This window comes from Heteronotia binoei, chromosome 10 (genome assembly GCF_032191835.1).
Source record: "Heteronotia binoei isolate CCM8104 ecotype False Entrance Well chromosome 10, APGP_CSIRO_Hbin_v1, whole genome shotgun sequence".
NCBI lineage: Eukaryota > Metazoa > Chordata > Lepidosauria > Squamata > Gekkonidae > Heteronotia > Heteronotia binoei.
The window spans coordinates 54,105,552-54,122,413 of record NC_083232.1 but is presented as its reverse complement, the minus strand read 5'-3'; the positions used below and the strand labels follow the sequence as shown (position 1 = coordinate 54,122,413).

The 16,862-nt window shown below is 40.8% G+C and overlaps 1 protein-coding gene across 1 annotated transcript in view; it reads left to right on the top strand.

Moving 5' to 3' along the window:
• Nucleotides 1-16,862, top strand: part of RAPGEF5 (Rap guanine nucleotide exchange factor 5) — a 193,273-nt gene that overhangs the window by 37,968 nt on the left and 138,443 nt on the right. Inside the window, exons 4-6 of the mRNA XM_060248650.1 lie at nt 5,081-5,202; nt 6,155-6,323; nt 7,483-7,549. Of these exons, the coding sequence (XP_060104633.1) occupies nt 5,081-5,202; nt 6,155-6,323; nt 7,483-7,549 (358 nt within the window). The remainder of the gene's footprint in view (nt 1-5,080; nt 5,203-6,154; nt 6,324-7,482; nt 7,550-16,862) is intronic.

Here is a 16,862-nt window from a genome sequence, read left to right as displayed (position 1 = left end):
GGGTTTAAGTTTGTTAGGCACTGGGATGCTTTCTGGAACAAGCCGGAGCTGTACAAAAGAGACGGTCTCCACTTGTCTCCGGATGGAACCAGGCTGCTGGCGCTTAAAATCAAAAAGGTGGCAGAGCAGTTTTTAAACTAAATCTTGGGGGAAAGCCGACAGGAGATGGAATGTCTCTGGTTCGGGAGGACTCGTCTCAAAGAGATGAAGGGTTGGCTTCTATTTTTCTACCGAGTAACGGATCAGAGTTGTCCACTGTGATGGTGACAAACAGTATGGACTGTCTGCTAGAGTCTCGAGGCGGCAGGAGAGAGGTGGCGGGCCTAGCTTGCTTGGGAAATTATAAATGTTTGTATGCAAATGCTAGAAGTGTCCGAAGTAAAATTGGTGAATTGGAATGTTTAGTGTTGGGAGAAAACATAGACATTGTGGGAATTTCAGAAACTTGGTGGAATGAGGAGAATCAGTGGGACACGGTGATTCCTGGATATAAGTTATATCGGAAGGATAGGGAGGGAAGGGTTGGAGGTGGGGTGGCTCTGTATGTCAGAGAGGATATACGGTCCAGTAAGACTGAGGTCAGAGAATTAGATTCCCTTTTAGAAATGCTTTGGGTTGAAATAGAGGGCCCAAAAGGAAATTTAACTATGGGAGTTTGTTATCGCCCACCAAATCAAAAGAGAGAGGACGATTATAATATGATGGAGGGATTAAAGATAGCGGCTAAACGTAAAAACTGTGTCGTAATAGGTGATTTTAACTACCCGCAGATTGATTGGGTCAATATGTGTTCTGGTCGAGAGAAAGAGATTGAGTTTCTTGATGCTCTCAATGACTGTGCTATGGAGCAGATGGTCTCAGAACCTACCAGGGGTGGGGCGATCCTGGATCTGGTCCTAAGTAATGCCCAAGACTTGGTGAGAGATGTAAAAGTGATTGCGCCGCTTGGGAACAGTGACCATAATGTTATTGATTTCACCATTTGTATAAATAGGGAGTTGCCCAAAAAGACCGCCACAACCACATTTAACTTTAAAAGGGGTAAATTCTCTGAGATGAGGAGGCATGTGAGGAGGAAACTGAAAGGAAAGGTAAATACGGTCAAAACCCTTGGGGAAGCTTGGAGACTATTTAAAACTATAATCCTAGAAGCTCAGATAAAATACATACCACAAGTTAGGAAAGGCACAAACAGGTATAAGAAGAGGCCAGCATGGTTAACAAACAAAGTAATGGAAGCTGTAAAAGGTAAGAAGGACTCCTTTAAGCGGTGGAAAACCAGTCCAAGTGAGATTAATAAAAGGGAACACAGACAGTGGCAAATCAAATGCAAGACTGTGATCAGGCAGGCAAAAAGGGACTATGAGGAGCATATTGCAAAAAACATAAAGACCAACAATAAAAATTTCTTCAAATATATTAGAAGTAGGAAACCAGCCAGGGAAGCAGTGGGGCCCTTGGATGACCATGGGGTAAAAGGATTACTGAAGGAGGATGGGGAAATGGCTGAGAAGCTGAATGCATTTTTTGCCTCCGTCTTCACCGTGGAAGATGAGAAGTGTTTGCCCGCCCCAGAACCACTAATATTGGAAGGGGTGTTGAAAGACCTGAGTCAGATTGAGGTGACAAAAGAGGAGGTCCTACAACTGATAGACAAATTAAAAACTAATAAGTCACCGGGTCCGGATGGCATACATCCGAGAGTTCTGAAAGAACTCAAAGTTGAACTTGTGGATCTTCTAACAAAAATCTGTAATCTTTCATTGAAATCTGCCTCCGTTCCTGAGGACTGGAAGGTAGCAAATGTCACCCCCATCTTTAAAAAGGGTTCCAGAGGAGATCCGGGAAATTACAGGCCAGTCAGTCTGACTTCAATACCGGGAAAGTTGGTAGAAACCATTATCAAGGACAGAATGAGTAGGCACATTGATGAACACGGGTTATTGAGGAAGACTCAGCATGGGTTCTGCAAGGGAAGATCTTGCCTCACTAACCTGTTACATTTCTTTGAGGGGGTGAACAAACATGTGGACAAAGGAGACCCGATAGATGTTGTTTACCTTGACTTCCAGAAAGCTTTTGATAAAGTTCCTCATCAAAGGCTCCTTAGAAAGCTTGAGAGTCATGGAGTAAAAGGACAGGTCCTCTTGTGGATCAAAAACTGGCTGAGTAATAGGAAGCAGAGAGTGAGTATAAATGGGCAGTCTTCGCAGTGGAGGACGGTAAGCAGTGGGGTGCCGCAGGGCTCGGTACTGGGTCCCATCCTCTTTAACTTGTTCATAAATGATTTAGAGTTGGGAGTGAGCAGTGAAGTGGCCAAATTTGCGGATGACACTAAATTGTTCAGGGTGGTGAGAACCAGAGAGGATTGTGAGGAACTCCAAAGGGATCTGTTGAGGCTGGGTGAGTGGGCGTCAACGTGGCAGATGCGGTTCAATGTGGCCAAGTGCAAAGTAATGCACATTGGGGCCAAGAATCCCAGCTACAAATACAAGTTGATGGGGTGTGAACTGGCAGAGACAGACCAAGAGAGAGATCTTGGGGTCATGGTAGATAATTCACTGAAAATGTCAAGACAGTGTGCGTTTGCAATAAAAAAGGCCAACGCCATGCTGGGAATTATTAGGAAGGGAATTGAAAACAAATCAGCCAGTATCATAATGCCTCTGTATAAATCGATGGTGCGGTCTCATTTGGAGTACTGTGTGCAGTTCTGGTCGCCGCACCTCAAAAAGGATATTATAGCATTGGAGAAAGTTCAGAAAAGGGCAACTAAAATGATTAAAGGGCTGGAACACCTTCCCTATGAAGAAAGGTTGAAACGCTTAGGGCTCTTTAGCTTGGAGAAACGTCGACTGAGGGGTGACATGATAGAAGTTTACAAGATAATGCATGGGATGGAGAAAGTAGAGAAAGAAGTACTTTTCTCCCTTTCTCACAATACAAGAACTCGTGGGCATTCGATGAAATTGCTGAGCAGACAGGTTAAAACGGATAAAAGGAAGTACTTTTTCACCCAAAGGGTGATTAACATGTGGAATTCACTGCCACAGGAGGTGGTGGCGTCCACAAGCATAGCCACCTTCAAGAAGGGGTTAGATAAAAATATGGAGCAGAGGTCCATCAGTGGCTATTAGCCACAGTGTGTGTGTGTGTATATATATATATAAATTTTTGCCACTGTGTGAGACAGAGTGTTGGACTGGATGGGCCATTGGCCTGATCTAACATGGCTTCTCTTATGTTCTTATGTTCTTAGAAGAGTTTTCGACTAAACATTAGGAAGAACTCCTGACAAAGCAACTCCTCAGTTGGAACAGGCTTCCTCAGGAAGTGGTGGGCTCTCCTTCCTTGGAGGTTTTTATACAGAGGCTATATGGCCATCTGGCAGCATTGCTGATTCTGTGAATATAGGCAGACTATAAGATGGAGGGCAGGAAGGAATGCATCAGTGCTCATTTCTTGTGGCCCTTTCTTACATGCCCAGGTAAATGCTGTTTTACCACTTCGGGATCAGGCAGCAGTTTTTCTCAGGCCGGCTTGGCCAGGAATCCTGGTGGGTTTATAAATAGTTATTTCTTGCCATCTTCTGGGTGTGGTCCAGGTATCACTGGGGTGTGCATGGGGAGAAGTATTTGTGAATTTCCTGAATTGTGCAGGGGGTTGGACTAGATTACCCTGAAGGTCCCTTCCAGCTCTTTGATTCTGTGATTCTATTTTTAAAAAGCACGGATAAGGGTCCATGGAATAGAATTTTGCCAAAGAAAAGCAGAGAACCTGCTCCTTAGTTTTGCTAAGATAGTGAACACTTGTAATGGGAGAGGAATCAAGTCCAAAGTTGACCCAGCTAGTCATTTGAAAACTGACCTGTATTAAGATGCCAAATATATCTTAATTCGTAACGGCATTCTTCAAATGAAAAAAAAGTCATAAAAATCTGCCCTCAGGGAGGCAGCATAGCAGTGATTCTGACTTGAACAGTGATACATTTTATTGTATAAATGCAAACAAAGTTATATTGATTCATAATTTTTGATATGATTTACTATTTTATTTTAATATGATTTTGTATAGTATATCTCCAAACCTTATTTTTGAAACCATCCTCTTAGTTCCTGTCTCAAATTGTTTCTTTCTAATTCAAATTAATATTCATTAATGAACCATCTAATGTACCATCTCTCAGGAGCTGGGTTGTTGATTCTGGAAAAGTCTGATACTTTAGTATGCTAGTGAGGTGTATTCTCTTCCTGTTATTCAAATGAGTGTCAGTGCTAGTGGTTAACAAGACAGTCAAATTTCAAAGCTGGAGGAAAAAACTAAACAACTTGGAGAAGACAAAGGACGTCTCTAATGACTTATGAATAAATCAAATTACCTGTATAAACCTGTTTGAAAAGGCCAGTAAAAGTCTACCTTGAAGAAATAACTTGCCAAGTCTTGAAAAAAAATGAGGAGAGGAGAGTCCGGGAAATGGATGAAAAGCTTGTAAATTGATGAACTGAAGTCTTGTTCTTTCAACACCAGTGTGAGATTTAACAGGATGTGCTAGGAAAGGTCCTTCTTTCTCTTGTATTCTATATTAGATAATCCTGTGCTTTCTCTTCCTTCTGGTGCTGCCAGTATGCTTGGACAGTAAAACAGTATCTCCATGACTTTGTAATTTATGTAGTAAATTACTGAATCTAACTTGTGTCACAGATTATTTATAAGAAACAGAGGAGGATAACTCCTGAAATTCTTGGAGTAGAGATGGGGTGTTGTTGTTCAGTCGCACAGTCGAGTCCAACTCTTTGCGACCCCATGGACAAAGTCACGCCAGGCCCTCCTGTCTACTGGGGTACAGATGTGATAAATAAATGAGAGATGGGGTACAAATGTGATAAATGCTCATGTATTACTAAGCCTATGTGCTTCATAATTCTCCTCCACATCATGTTTTCCATTAAATGTAGATATTGTTCTCTTAACATCATTTTATGTGGCACATGAATTCTGCAGTCACTCCTGTGGAATGGAGCTTGATCCTATTTAAGTGTTCTTTAGAATGCAGCCTTACAGTCTTTTTGTTTTTGCTTAGGAGAAGTTGCATTGGATCTGAACTCATAGACTGGCTCTTAAAGTACTGCCCTTTCATTAAGACCAGGTCAACAGCAGCAGGTGTCTGGCAGCTCCTATTGAACATGGGAATTATGTTATCAGGTCAGTTTTACAAAATCAGGTCTAACAGGTTAAAAAAAAGAAAGGTATTCTGGTTTCACTTGCCACGTTAATTTTTTTTTGGGGGGGGCATTAGATTTATGATGTTCACAAGCAATATGCGAAAATGTAGATACTCAATCTACAGATGATTTATTCCTGATATCCCACTTTGGGGTATGCTTATCTTTCATTTGTGATCTTTCATATCCTGAATACTAATAATATTCCAATGTAGCTGATAGTATTTATAGAGATTGTGTGGAGAGGGTGTTTTGAAATACATATTGAAGGATGGCTTTTACCTTGCATTTTCTTGTCTGTTGTTAACTGAGCCCACGGAACTGTGAAGTCTGATCTTTTGATCTTTGCCCATATCCTGGCCATTGTCATATAGTCCTGCCTCAACACCTTCTTTGATAAGAAATGCTCATCCTTGCTCATCCTTCTCATGGATTTCTGAATTTCATAACCTTCTTTCACCAAGAATATTGTAGAACCTTAAACATGCTGACTTTCCTTCCTATCACCTGTGTAGTTTTCAGGCTTCTTAAGATGTGTTTAAGATTCTCTTTTTCATTGCTATGACTGTGCCTACCCCTATTTCTGAAGAACTCATGTCACTTCTGCATCTCTTTCAATTTTCTGGGGTTTACATTTGAGGCATTTTTGTATGTCACTGTCTATAATGTCATCACTGTACACCTTTACTTCACAATAGCTGCATACAAAAATGGCCTGACATTAGAAAACTGGTTTTTGAAATATGGTTTCTTGCTCAGTTCTAACAATGCCAATATATTGCGTGTGTAAACATGCCCTTAATAATGACTAAAATCAAATCAGAGGACGAATCTCCAAGAATCCATTTAGCATTTTACTGGTGCTTCTTGTTTTGTGGCAAGTTGATGGAAGAAACTTTCTAAAACTCAGTTGACCTTTCCCTCCCAAACAGTGGACAGACAGATCTGCTTTCAAGATAACTATGCTTTCTACCAGTTCTCAGCTGATGAGTGTACATATCTTTTTTGTGAATATGAAGGAGATGAAGGATGGAAAAATGGTGTTAAACTTTTATTGCAATTAGTGCCTGTTATTCCTCCAAGGATTAGTGCATGCAATCTGTAAGTATAACTGTTCTTAATTAATCCTGTGTAGCTGAATTGATTACATACCTACCCTCTTTCGTTCTGCTTCATGCATTTTATGATGTAGGGTTATTGCCTCATGTGATAATATATAAATAACATTTTTGTTTTTATCCACATAAAATTAGCAGTCCCTGAATGGTGTTGGCTGTAGTAATAAATCTTGTAGGCTAGGGGTGGCCAACGGTAGCTCTCCAGATGTTTTTTGCCTACAACTCCCATCAGCCCCAGTCATTGGCCATGCTGGCTGGGGCTGATGGGAGTTGTAGGCAAAAAACATCTGGAGAGCTACTGTTGGCCACCCCTGTTGTAGGTCATAATTGTTATAATAGAATAGCCACAGGTCATCAGATGATTTCATAAACTCATTGTGGGTGGAGGCGGTGTGATATCATTGTATTCTAGCAGTCCTTACAGGAACAGATACTTACAAATTCTTGGAATGTCACTTTTGTAACAGGCTATTCTGACATCATGATTCTGTCATTTCCATGGTAATGGAGTCATGCAGTTGAAGATGGTAGGGATCAAAGAAAGGTGGAGACAATGTCAGTCCTTTGTGAGACAGGAGTATGTGGCATGAGAGCTTAGGAGGGCTACAGGGCAAGGACTCATAGGGATGGCAGGGTTACCTGTAAACTAGCTTCTTTTACTTGTATAAGGTGTTTGGATGGAAAAAATTGTAGGTCCTATGTAACTCTTAACGAGCAGAATGCCTTCCTTGGGTCTGGGTCTGGAAATCCTAAGGTGATGAGGAAAGGGACAAGCTGATTTCAGTGATCTTTCCAAATCTATTGTGAAAAAATGTGTCGTATATGCTACTGAAAAGGTTGAAAGAAGCTTTAATTTTAGAATTAGATAATAGAAGCTTTAATTGTACACCGTTTGGTTTCAACAGCATGTTGCTGTTTTAATTTGGGTGTGTCTGTATAAAATACCCTTGGATTAAAAAAAAAAAGATTTAGAGACCGTTTGTTATATCATAATATTTCTTTGCTTTATAGTGGCTCGATGCACCATTGTGCATGTTTGATTCTTTGTGCATCAAGCTAAGAGCAGTTTCTAGTCCCTATCATCAGATGAATGTACGCATATTGTGTACAGTTTTACATCTTTCTCCTCTCCTTTTAAAAAGGAACAATCAGAAAATAGAAGATACAACTGAGACCAATGCTGAAATTCTTGCTCGTCTGACTTCTGCGGTAAGGTTTTCACAAGAACCGATTTATTTTATTGAAAAGTTAGTCATTTGGCTTTTTGTAGAAAGCTGTATGTATCACAGTATTGACATCTTGCATGCTTGGTGAAGTAATACAATAGTTAACAGTATTATTAAACAATAGAGAGAATTTGTTCTCTCACTCTGTCTCTCATATTTTGTTCCTGTCCTCCTTTCCCCAGAAGTCAGGGCAGCGTACATGGTTCTCTTCTGTATTTTATCTTCACAACACACATGTGATGTAAGTTAGGATGAAATATGGTGACAAACCCAAAATCATCCAGTGGGCATTGTGATTGCGTAGTAATTGGAATCTTGGTGTCTCTCCTTGAAGTCCAGTGCTAACCCACTATATCAGACCAACTAGCTGTAATTTAAAAATGCTGTGGGCTTAGCCAAATGTACCACCACTGCTAACAGCAGAAGGATATCACTATGGTTAGCTTCCATATAATCAAGGGGATATAATTATGTCTCAGTCAATGAAAGTTTCATTGTACTCATACACACTGAGGTTGGCTGAGGAGATCCTGAAAAGGGTACTTGTAGGACCTTTGTCATGTGTTAAAATCCTAGGTACTGAAGTAACTGAAAATCATTTTTTTAAAAAATAGATATGGATATGTGCTGACTGTGCAACTCCAGTAACTCCCACAGCTAACAAGAAATGAACTGGAAATTTATGCTAATTCATATATACTGTGGACAGGAATTTGGTGTCAGCATTGTACTGTCAGCAGTGAAGGATGTGGAGATGCTGATGATGTCACATCCAAATGGGGATTGTGAAAAATTTGGGGCTGATCTCCAAGAGGGTGACGCAGAGGTGGAGTCAAATGGATGCCAGTGTTGGAATCCAAAAGCCTGACCAAAGAATGGGCTAGAATCAGAATGCACTAAGGCAACTGATGCTGGCCAGTAGGGGAAACTTGTGCAAAAAGAAGTTTAGAGGGAAATGCAGTCACACAGGCAAAGCCAGAGTCCGGGTGTTGTCCAGGAAGAGACAGGCTTGGCTTAAAAGAGCCAGTATTGTGTAGTGATTAAAATGTCAGACTAGGAGGACCCAAGTTCAAGCCTGTCCTACTCTTCCATGGAAACTTACTGGGTGATCTTGGGCCAATCACTTTCTTTCAGCCTAACCTACCTCACTGAGTGGCCATTGTTGTAAAATGATGTGGGAAAGGAAGAAAGATGTTTGTAAGCTGCTGTGGTTTCCACTGGGGACAAAAATAGTGTATATCTAAAAAAAAAAATTATTGTGTGAACAAGTGTGGCTGAAAGTGAGGTTGGAGTCTTTCTAGGTGGACAACATTGCCCTTCTAGTCCATGAGGCCCCTGGTTCAGATCCTGGGTAATGCAACACCACAGTTTTATTGCATGTTATAACAGGTTTTGGGCTGTGTTTTTCTTCTTAGATATGAGAGTCTGATCTCCATACAATATTTTCACAAATTGAACAATGAGTTGCCTTTATCATAGTTGAAAGGAAAGGTCCCCTGTGCAAGCACCAGTCATTTCCGACTCTGGGGTGACGTTGCTTTCACAACGTTTTCACAGCAGACTTTTTACAGGGTGGTTTGCCATTGCCTTCCCCAGTCTAGTTGAAATGCATGCAAAATGATTATCTGCCAAGTCAAGCAGTGTAAACTGTAACAGTCACTAGTACATAAAATATTCAAGCGAATTGTTGCTTTATAAACTAACGCTGAGGTTAGGGATGAACTTTAAGTATGCATGCAAATGAGGTATTGTTACATAGCACCGTGCTTTATAGAACCCATTGGACATTTTTAAAGCTTTTTCCTGCTTGCTTCCCACAGGGAAGTACCTGTACTATTGTAGAAGGTATTTTGCTCCCAGGTTTTTTTTTTTAATGACTCAGGCTGGAACATGCTAGAAAAGGAAATGCACACTTGTTTGAAACAATGGAAGGGCAAGGGACTTTTGAGTGATAACAGCTGTGTTTGAATAGTGCCCAGTTGGTCAGGCTGAAGGAAACAACTGCAGAAGGCTCTCTTTTGATCAGAAACACTATGTTTTAATCATTAAAAATTAGGGCCATATGAAAATCATAGTGTTTATATGGTAGGTTCTCTCTGATATGATACTGCTCATGATAGAAATTTTAAATTTTGCATAAAGGATCTGGCATCCAAGGATGATAAATGCTTGAATGGTTACTTTTGCTCAGGGTAGCTTTCTGAAGACATTATGTTAATTAGCTTTATTTGATACCATTTGAAACTACTGTATGACAGATCTGATTTTTCTTATGTTTGTGTGTGTATGGAAAAGTATGTTTCATAAGTGTGGCATATTTTAAATATGAGTACATTGAGAGAAGGGCTGGCTTTCAGTCTTGGGCAACAGAAATGATTTTTTAAAAAGCTTACCTGTTCCTGGCACATGGCATGGTAATTGAGCACCCAGTGGATATAATTGTTTAAATAAGCACTATTATCTAAAATGGGATATAATTTAAAAAGTATATTTACTTTTTGCTGGTACTTGATGGGGGTGGAAGTGATTCTAGAAATTTAGTTTACATCTGTTTTCACGTTCTGTAAATAAGGCATTAATATTCCAGTCTTGTCAGTATGACAGTTGCTTGAATTTCATGAAATAAGAAAAAAGAAACAGAATTGCATATTTTTGCACTTGGTTAACAAATATAAATGATAAATACTACCTATTGAAATTAAGGAAAGGGACTGGAAACATAGTAAGTATAGCAAGTATGCCTAAATTATCAAGCCTCAAAATAGGCATCAGGCATACATATCCAGTGATCCAAGAAGTCTACGTATTTGGTTGAGCAGCAAAAAGTAACTGTGTGTGCATTTTGTTGACTCATAACCTGCAAAATCAGGGAGTCCCCCACCTGAGGATTGACAAGCCTACCACATGGACAGTGATGTAGGGTTCTAGACTCACCCTCCACTGCAGGTGCCTTAGGGTGCTTGCCAGTCATCTCCACCTGTCATGATCAGCTCGCCCCATCCCCACCAAGCTCATTATAGCCTAAAAACAGTCCACAGACAAGGCCTGTTTAAATCCCCTTACCCTAGCATCAAAAAGCAGGTGAAAAAAGGCCCCCATTAGCCAAAATTCCTGCTTGGCCCCAAAGGCAACCAGTGAATCCTGTGATGCTAAAGTGAGGGTGGGTTGGTCAGCGGCCAGCAGAAAACCTGCATGGTGAAGGCATGGTCAAAATATATGAGGCCAAATCACTCCTCTGCTTCAAAAACACAATAAGATCTTGTGCTTTCCTTGCCTCTAGGGGGCCAAGGCAAGCTGATCCCCAGCATTAATACCATGAATTCTACTTCTCAAAACTGGAGGATTTCAGTGGCAGTTAACCATGTATGAAACCTGAATTATGTTTTTTTAATTCATGCCTCTTGTCTGATACATGTTTTTGAGAACTTTGGCTCAGAGGTGACCTGTGGATTATATACAACAGACCTTGAGATTAAGTGGTTGCAACATTTGCAAAAGTTGCCTAAATTTCTCAGGGTGACCACATACATTCTCACATGCATGCTCACTGTTAATCTTTTGGTATTTAATGTCAGAACTATTTGGCTTGTGGTATGGGGAAGGCAATGCAAATCACCCTGCAAAAAGTCTGCCAAGAAAACGTCATGATGTGATATCACCCCATGGGTCAGTAGTGACTCTGTGATTGCACAGGGGACTACCTTTACCTTTTTATGCAGGAGCCACCCTGAAATATTACCAATATGTAAATTGACTGGTTTCTGCTGAATCTGTCAATAGCCTGTCTTCTAGAACTGCTCTTTTAATTGTGCTGTAACCATCTGAGTTCTAATCTTGTACCCATGACATCTGATCTTTTCCTCTGTTCCAAGTGGGTTTCAGTCCTGGATCTAAAATTAATTAAGAGGGTATTTTTAAGGAAATGGCATGACTGAAAACTCAATTGAATACCTTGATTTTTCTAACACCATTTGTTACTTATTTTCCCCCCCTCTTTCATTTTTTTTGGATGGGTCTCTGACTGTATTAAACTTGACTTGACTGACTGAAAACTCATTGTTACATGACAGTATTGAGTGTCTTGGGGATTTCAGTAATCTTAGTATGTAAATTTTACTTTCTGGTATAGTACGTTAAAATTTTGAGCTGTAAAATGTATTTCTTGAAAGGGGTGTTTTTGTGTGTGTTTTACTAGACATAGTAGAAACTGTTGCAGGTTGAGATTCTATGTCATTTCTAACTATGCAGATTTTAGACCATTCCCTAATTTAGAACATTCTAATACAGCGCAGTTTAAAACTGTCTCAAAAAGCAAAAGCTGGCTCTGTGATATATTGTTTCTAGTTAAGTGAAAGGGAAATTTTGCATTAAACTAGAGGGTTTTTTTTTGAGAGGTAGGAGTTCTTGAGAATGCTTGGGGGGATTGTTTTTTTTGTTTTTTTTGCTAAACCTTGTTTTCTTTGTCTGAATGAGAGAGGCCTGTTGTATCATAACCTCTCTTTACACGGCATGAATATTTCTCCAAGAATGGCAGCAAATAGCTAGAATTTACCTCTCATGATATGTTCTGGGAAGGAGAGTACAGGGGTTAGAGCTGTTCTGCTGCATTCTTTGAAGATCTTCCTGGAAGTGTAAGTGTGTTGAGGAACAATTCATTAAGCTTCCTTAGGGGGAACATTAAACCTGTCATAACATACTCACAGATTAAATGAAACAAGTAACCAGAGGAAAAGGCCAATTTTTATATCTGAGTCAGAAGCTTTGAGTGTGTTCATTTTCCTGCTGATCTGCTGATGATCACAGTGACATGCAGACAGAAAAACCCTCCCTCCTACAAGAAACATGAAATCTATGGGTGAAAGGCAGAGAGGATGCATGAGAATTCTAGCCCCTTTGGTGGACAGGCTGCTTACACCTTCAATTTTATTCACTGGGGAAACAGGACTGTTGATCTGTTGCCTTGTTAATAGAGGAATAGCTATCCTGTTTTGAGCTGTGAGGGATTTTAAACAAAGAAGGAATGTATATTTGTATACAATCTTGATTAGTAAAGGGTTTTTTTTTTAAAAAAGTGTGTGTGTGAGCGAGAGAGAGAGAATCTGGTTATACACAAATATTTTATTCACTTGATAGTAATATTTCTTCTTCTGGATTGTTGTTTGACAGGAAAAACAATACTTTAAATTATGGGATGTTATCCATGCTTTGTCAGCACTTCTTAAAATAGCCCCAAATGGAACACTTGGATAATAACTCACCGAACTGAAAAATAAGTGTGACTAGCCATACCAAACCTTTAATGACATAACAGTTGCAAATAAAAAATACACAGAATATAAACATTTAAACATTGGAGATAAAATCAAAATGAAACTGAGTTTACAGATGCATTCATAAATGGTCAAATTTAAATTTAAGGTTGTCAGCCAAAAATTTTGCCATAGCCTTGCTAACCTCCCCCTTGGTATCGTTCAATAAATAATAACAGGGTGGCAGAATAGACAAATCTGGGGAGAAAGAAAGCTTGCAAAATAAATCTTTACGGAGCTTATGGTAAAAGGAACAATCAAGCAATATATGCTGAATTGAGTCAGGAATATTCGCTCCACAGGAACAGAGTCTGTCGTGTAAAGGGACTCGATGATATCTCCCTTATAAAACTTTGGAGGGAAACGCATTTAGTCTAGCCAACATAAATGCCCTGCAATGTCTTGGAATGGTTAAGTCTGATAGATAATGGGGCATTTTGCCGCAGAAAGCATAAAGACCTAAGGAAGCTGGGGAACAAATATAAGGGTCTGTTGGCCGTAGTTTTGTGTCCTCCAACGCATAGTCTCAGTTTAATACATCTGAAGATATATGACTCATCAGAAGTAAAAAAATCGTCAACCTCTATCCCCAACTGGTTAAGTTTGGACATAAGCACTGCTGTCCAGGTTGAAATATATGGGTGTCTTTTCATACAATCAAGAAGTCTATTAGGATCTGTTCTAAAGTGAATTTTGAGCCAGAATTTAAACACTGCAATCCAGGCTTTTGTCTCCACCAAAGACTGACCCACTTCAGAGCATAGAGCAAAGTAGGACACACATTTTGGCATACCAAGAATTTGTCTAAAGAATGAGGCTTGAATGCCCTCCACTTTCCTGGTAAATGCTGAGTTCCATATAGGGATACCATAGAGAATTTGGGCTAGCGTTTTAGCTTTGAACACCTTAATTGCTGCTGGAATTAATTGGTTGTCCCTTGCCAAGAAAAACTGTTTAATTTGAGCAGCCGAACATTTAGCCAAGTTGAAGGTGTTGTTACGATGTGAAACCCAGCTTAACTTGTGATTAAAAGTGATCCCCAAGTATTTAAAATTTTTTGTTTGCCCAGTTGTTGAATTACCAATAAACCATCTCTGTGGGCACCAGCAATTTGAATAGACAACTACTTTAGATTTGGCATAATTGATAGAGAGTGAATTACAATTACAGTAGTCATAGAAGGCATTCAAATACCTTTGCAGGCACACACTTGTGCAAGAGAGGATGGTAGTATCATCGGCATAAAGTAATAAAGGGACCGCTCGGCCTGCTAGTTTAGGCGGATAATCATTAATAAGGTTCAAAACTTGTACCAGGTCAGTTAAAAATAAATTTAAAAGATGCGGGGCCAGCATGCAAACTTGTTTAACCCCCTTTAACACTGGGATTTTGCTAGTCAAGTCTCCACTAGAAGAAAATTTCACTTTGCAGAAAGTATTAGAATGAAGTTTCCTCAAGAGAAACAGCAGACGAGGGCCCATTCCCAGGTAACCTAGCTTAATCCATAGTTGGGCTCTATCTATTGACTCAAATGCGCCCTTCAAGTCGATGAAGGCAGCATATAATTTTTTTTGTCCCGGTATGCATATATTTTTCAGCAAGGAAGGCAAGAGTGCAGCAATAGTCCATAGCAGATTTGCTTTTGGAGAAGCCAATTTATTCAGGACCTATGATGTTGACTAGGCGCATCCAGTCAGTTAATCGGAGTTCTAAATGTTTGGCGTACAATTTGCCCACTATAGATAATAAACTATTGGGGCGGAAATTTTCTGGTAACTCCACCCCCCCCCCCCTTTTTGTAAATTGAAAAAAATATAGAATCAAGCCAAGAGTCTGGGATGGGGCCATGCAGATCAATGAAAGAGAACAATTTTGTAAGGGGCAAGAGCCACCAATCGGCAAACTTTGTGAATACCTCAGCGGGAAGGCCATCAGGGCCTGGTGCTTTACCCGCTTTTAAATCCTTCAATAAATCACTGATTTCCTCTAGAGTTATTGGAGGCCAGACCAGCATATCAGTAACTGTGGGGTTTGCTAAGATAGGAGGGGTACACATGGAGCAGCAAAAATGTTAGAGAAGAAATCAACCCATGTTTGCGCAGAAATATTTGGGTCAGTAACAGAATTGTTTTTTAGATTACCCAAAATGATTCTCCAGAAAGCCTTATTATCATTAGATTTTATCGAGTGGTAAAGTTGGTCCCATTTATTCTGAAAGAAAACTTTCTTTTTGGATGTAATAAGCTCCAGAAAAGCTGTTTTACAAGCAATATAGGACTTAATTTTTGTTGGGTCTTTGGAGTGACAGGCCTCGTTAAATTGTGCTCTCAGTTCTTGTTTCCAAGCTAAACAATCTGTATCGAACCAGCTAGAGAAACTTGACCTAGGCAAGATCACAGGTTTAGCTTTAGCACTACAGTAATCGATTAATAATGAGAATCCTAAAAGGATTGTATGATCTGAATTGGAATTTATGATTGAATCCCTTAATCTGCACAGTGCTTCAGAGCCAAAGAGGGAAGAAAACGTCCTTTCTAGGGCCGGGAACCACTTGATTTTTTTTTTTAGAACATTCTCAGAGACCTTCAAAGATTGGGAAGATGATACCATATTAACCTCCAGATCCAATCTTAAGGATAGAAGTAGGGGCAAGTGGTCACTTTCCTTGCACGAATCAATGTAAAAATTATTGATAGATGACAGAAGGTTGGGTGAACCCAAACAAAAATCTATCACACTGCAACCCCGTATGGAAAAAAAAGTAAAATCAGTTGCAGCCGGAAATTTGGAAAGATCATTAAATATTATAGCATTGTGTGCTATGCAGAATTCAATTAATCTAAGACCTGCCTTATTGGTTAAAGTATCTTTAGAACAACGGGGCAAACATAATTGTAGTAGAAGGGATTCAACCATTTCAGAGCCAAAATGAGAGATCCATTTCTGATTATTACTGCCTATCCGAGCATTAAAATCACCAAAAATCATGAGCTGAGCAATATGGAATTTCCTAGACAAAGACATCACATAATCAGAAAATTTCTCCCAGACAGTATCAAACTCCAGCTCTCCATTAAAAGGAGCTAAATAAACATTAATCATGATTAGAGTCAGTGCTGCAATAAAGCCTGGGCAAATGGTGGGCAAGGATCCAAGAGGACCACCTTAAATGGTACCATATTTTTCGGACCATAAGACGCACTCCCCCCCCCAAAAAAAAGTGGGGGGGAAAGTGTGTGCGTCTTATGGTCTGAAGGTATGTACCTTTGGGGGGCGAGGGGGCGATCTGCCTCTTCCTCCGATCTGGCACTTCCCCCATGCCTGCCTGCCTGGCTCCATCTTCTTCAGGCAAGCGCTGGGATCGCTCCACATGGCCCCAGCGCTTCGCAAGCGCCGGCTGCAGAGGGGGCAGTGTGCTTCCTCCTTGCCTGTGTGCCTGGCTTCAGCTGTGATGTTTAAAGCAAGCGCTGGGATCGGAGGGGGGAGGGAGCGATCCCAGCGCTTGCTTTAAACATTGCAGCTGAAGGCAGGCACACGGGCAAGGAGAAAGCACGCTGTGCTGGGATCGGAGGGGGGAGGGAGCGAGCCCAGCGCTTGCTTTAAACATCACAGCTGAAGGCAGGCACACAGGGAAGTAGGAAGCACCCGCCCCCTCTGCAAACGCAGCGCTTTGCGAGCGCCGGCTGTGGAGAGGGCAGCATGCTTCCTACTTGCCTGTGTGCATGCCTTCAGCTGTGATGTTTAAAGCAAGCGCTGGGATCGCTCCCTCCCCCCTCCGATCCCAGCGCTTGCTTTAAACATCACAGCTGAAACCAGGCACACAGGCAAGGAGGAAGCACGCTGCCCCCTCCGCAGCCGGCGCTTGCGAAGCGCTGGGGCCACGTGGAGCGATCCCAGCGCTTGCCTGAAGAAGATGGAGCCAGGCAAGCAGGCGCGGGGGAAGCGCCGGATCGGAGGAAGAGGCAGCGGATCGCCCCCCAGGAGGAA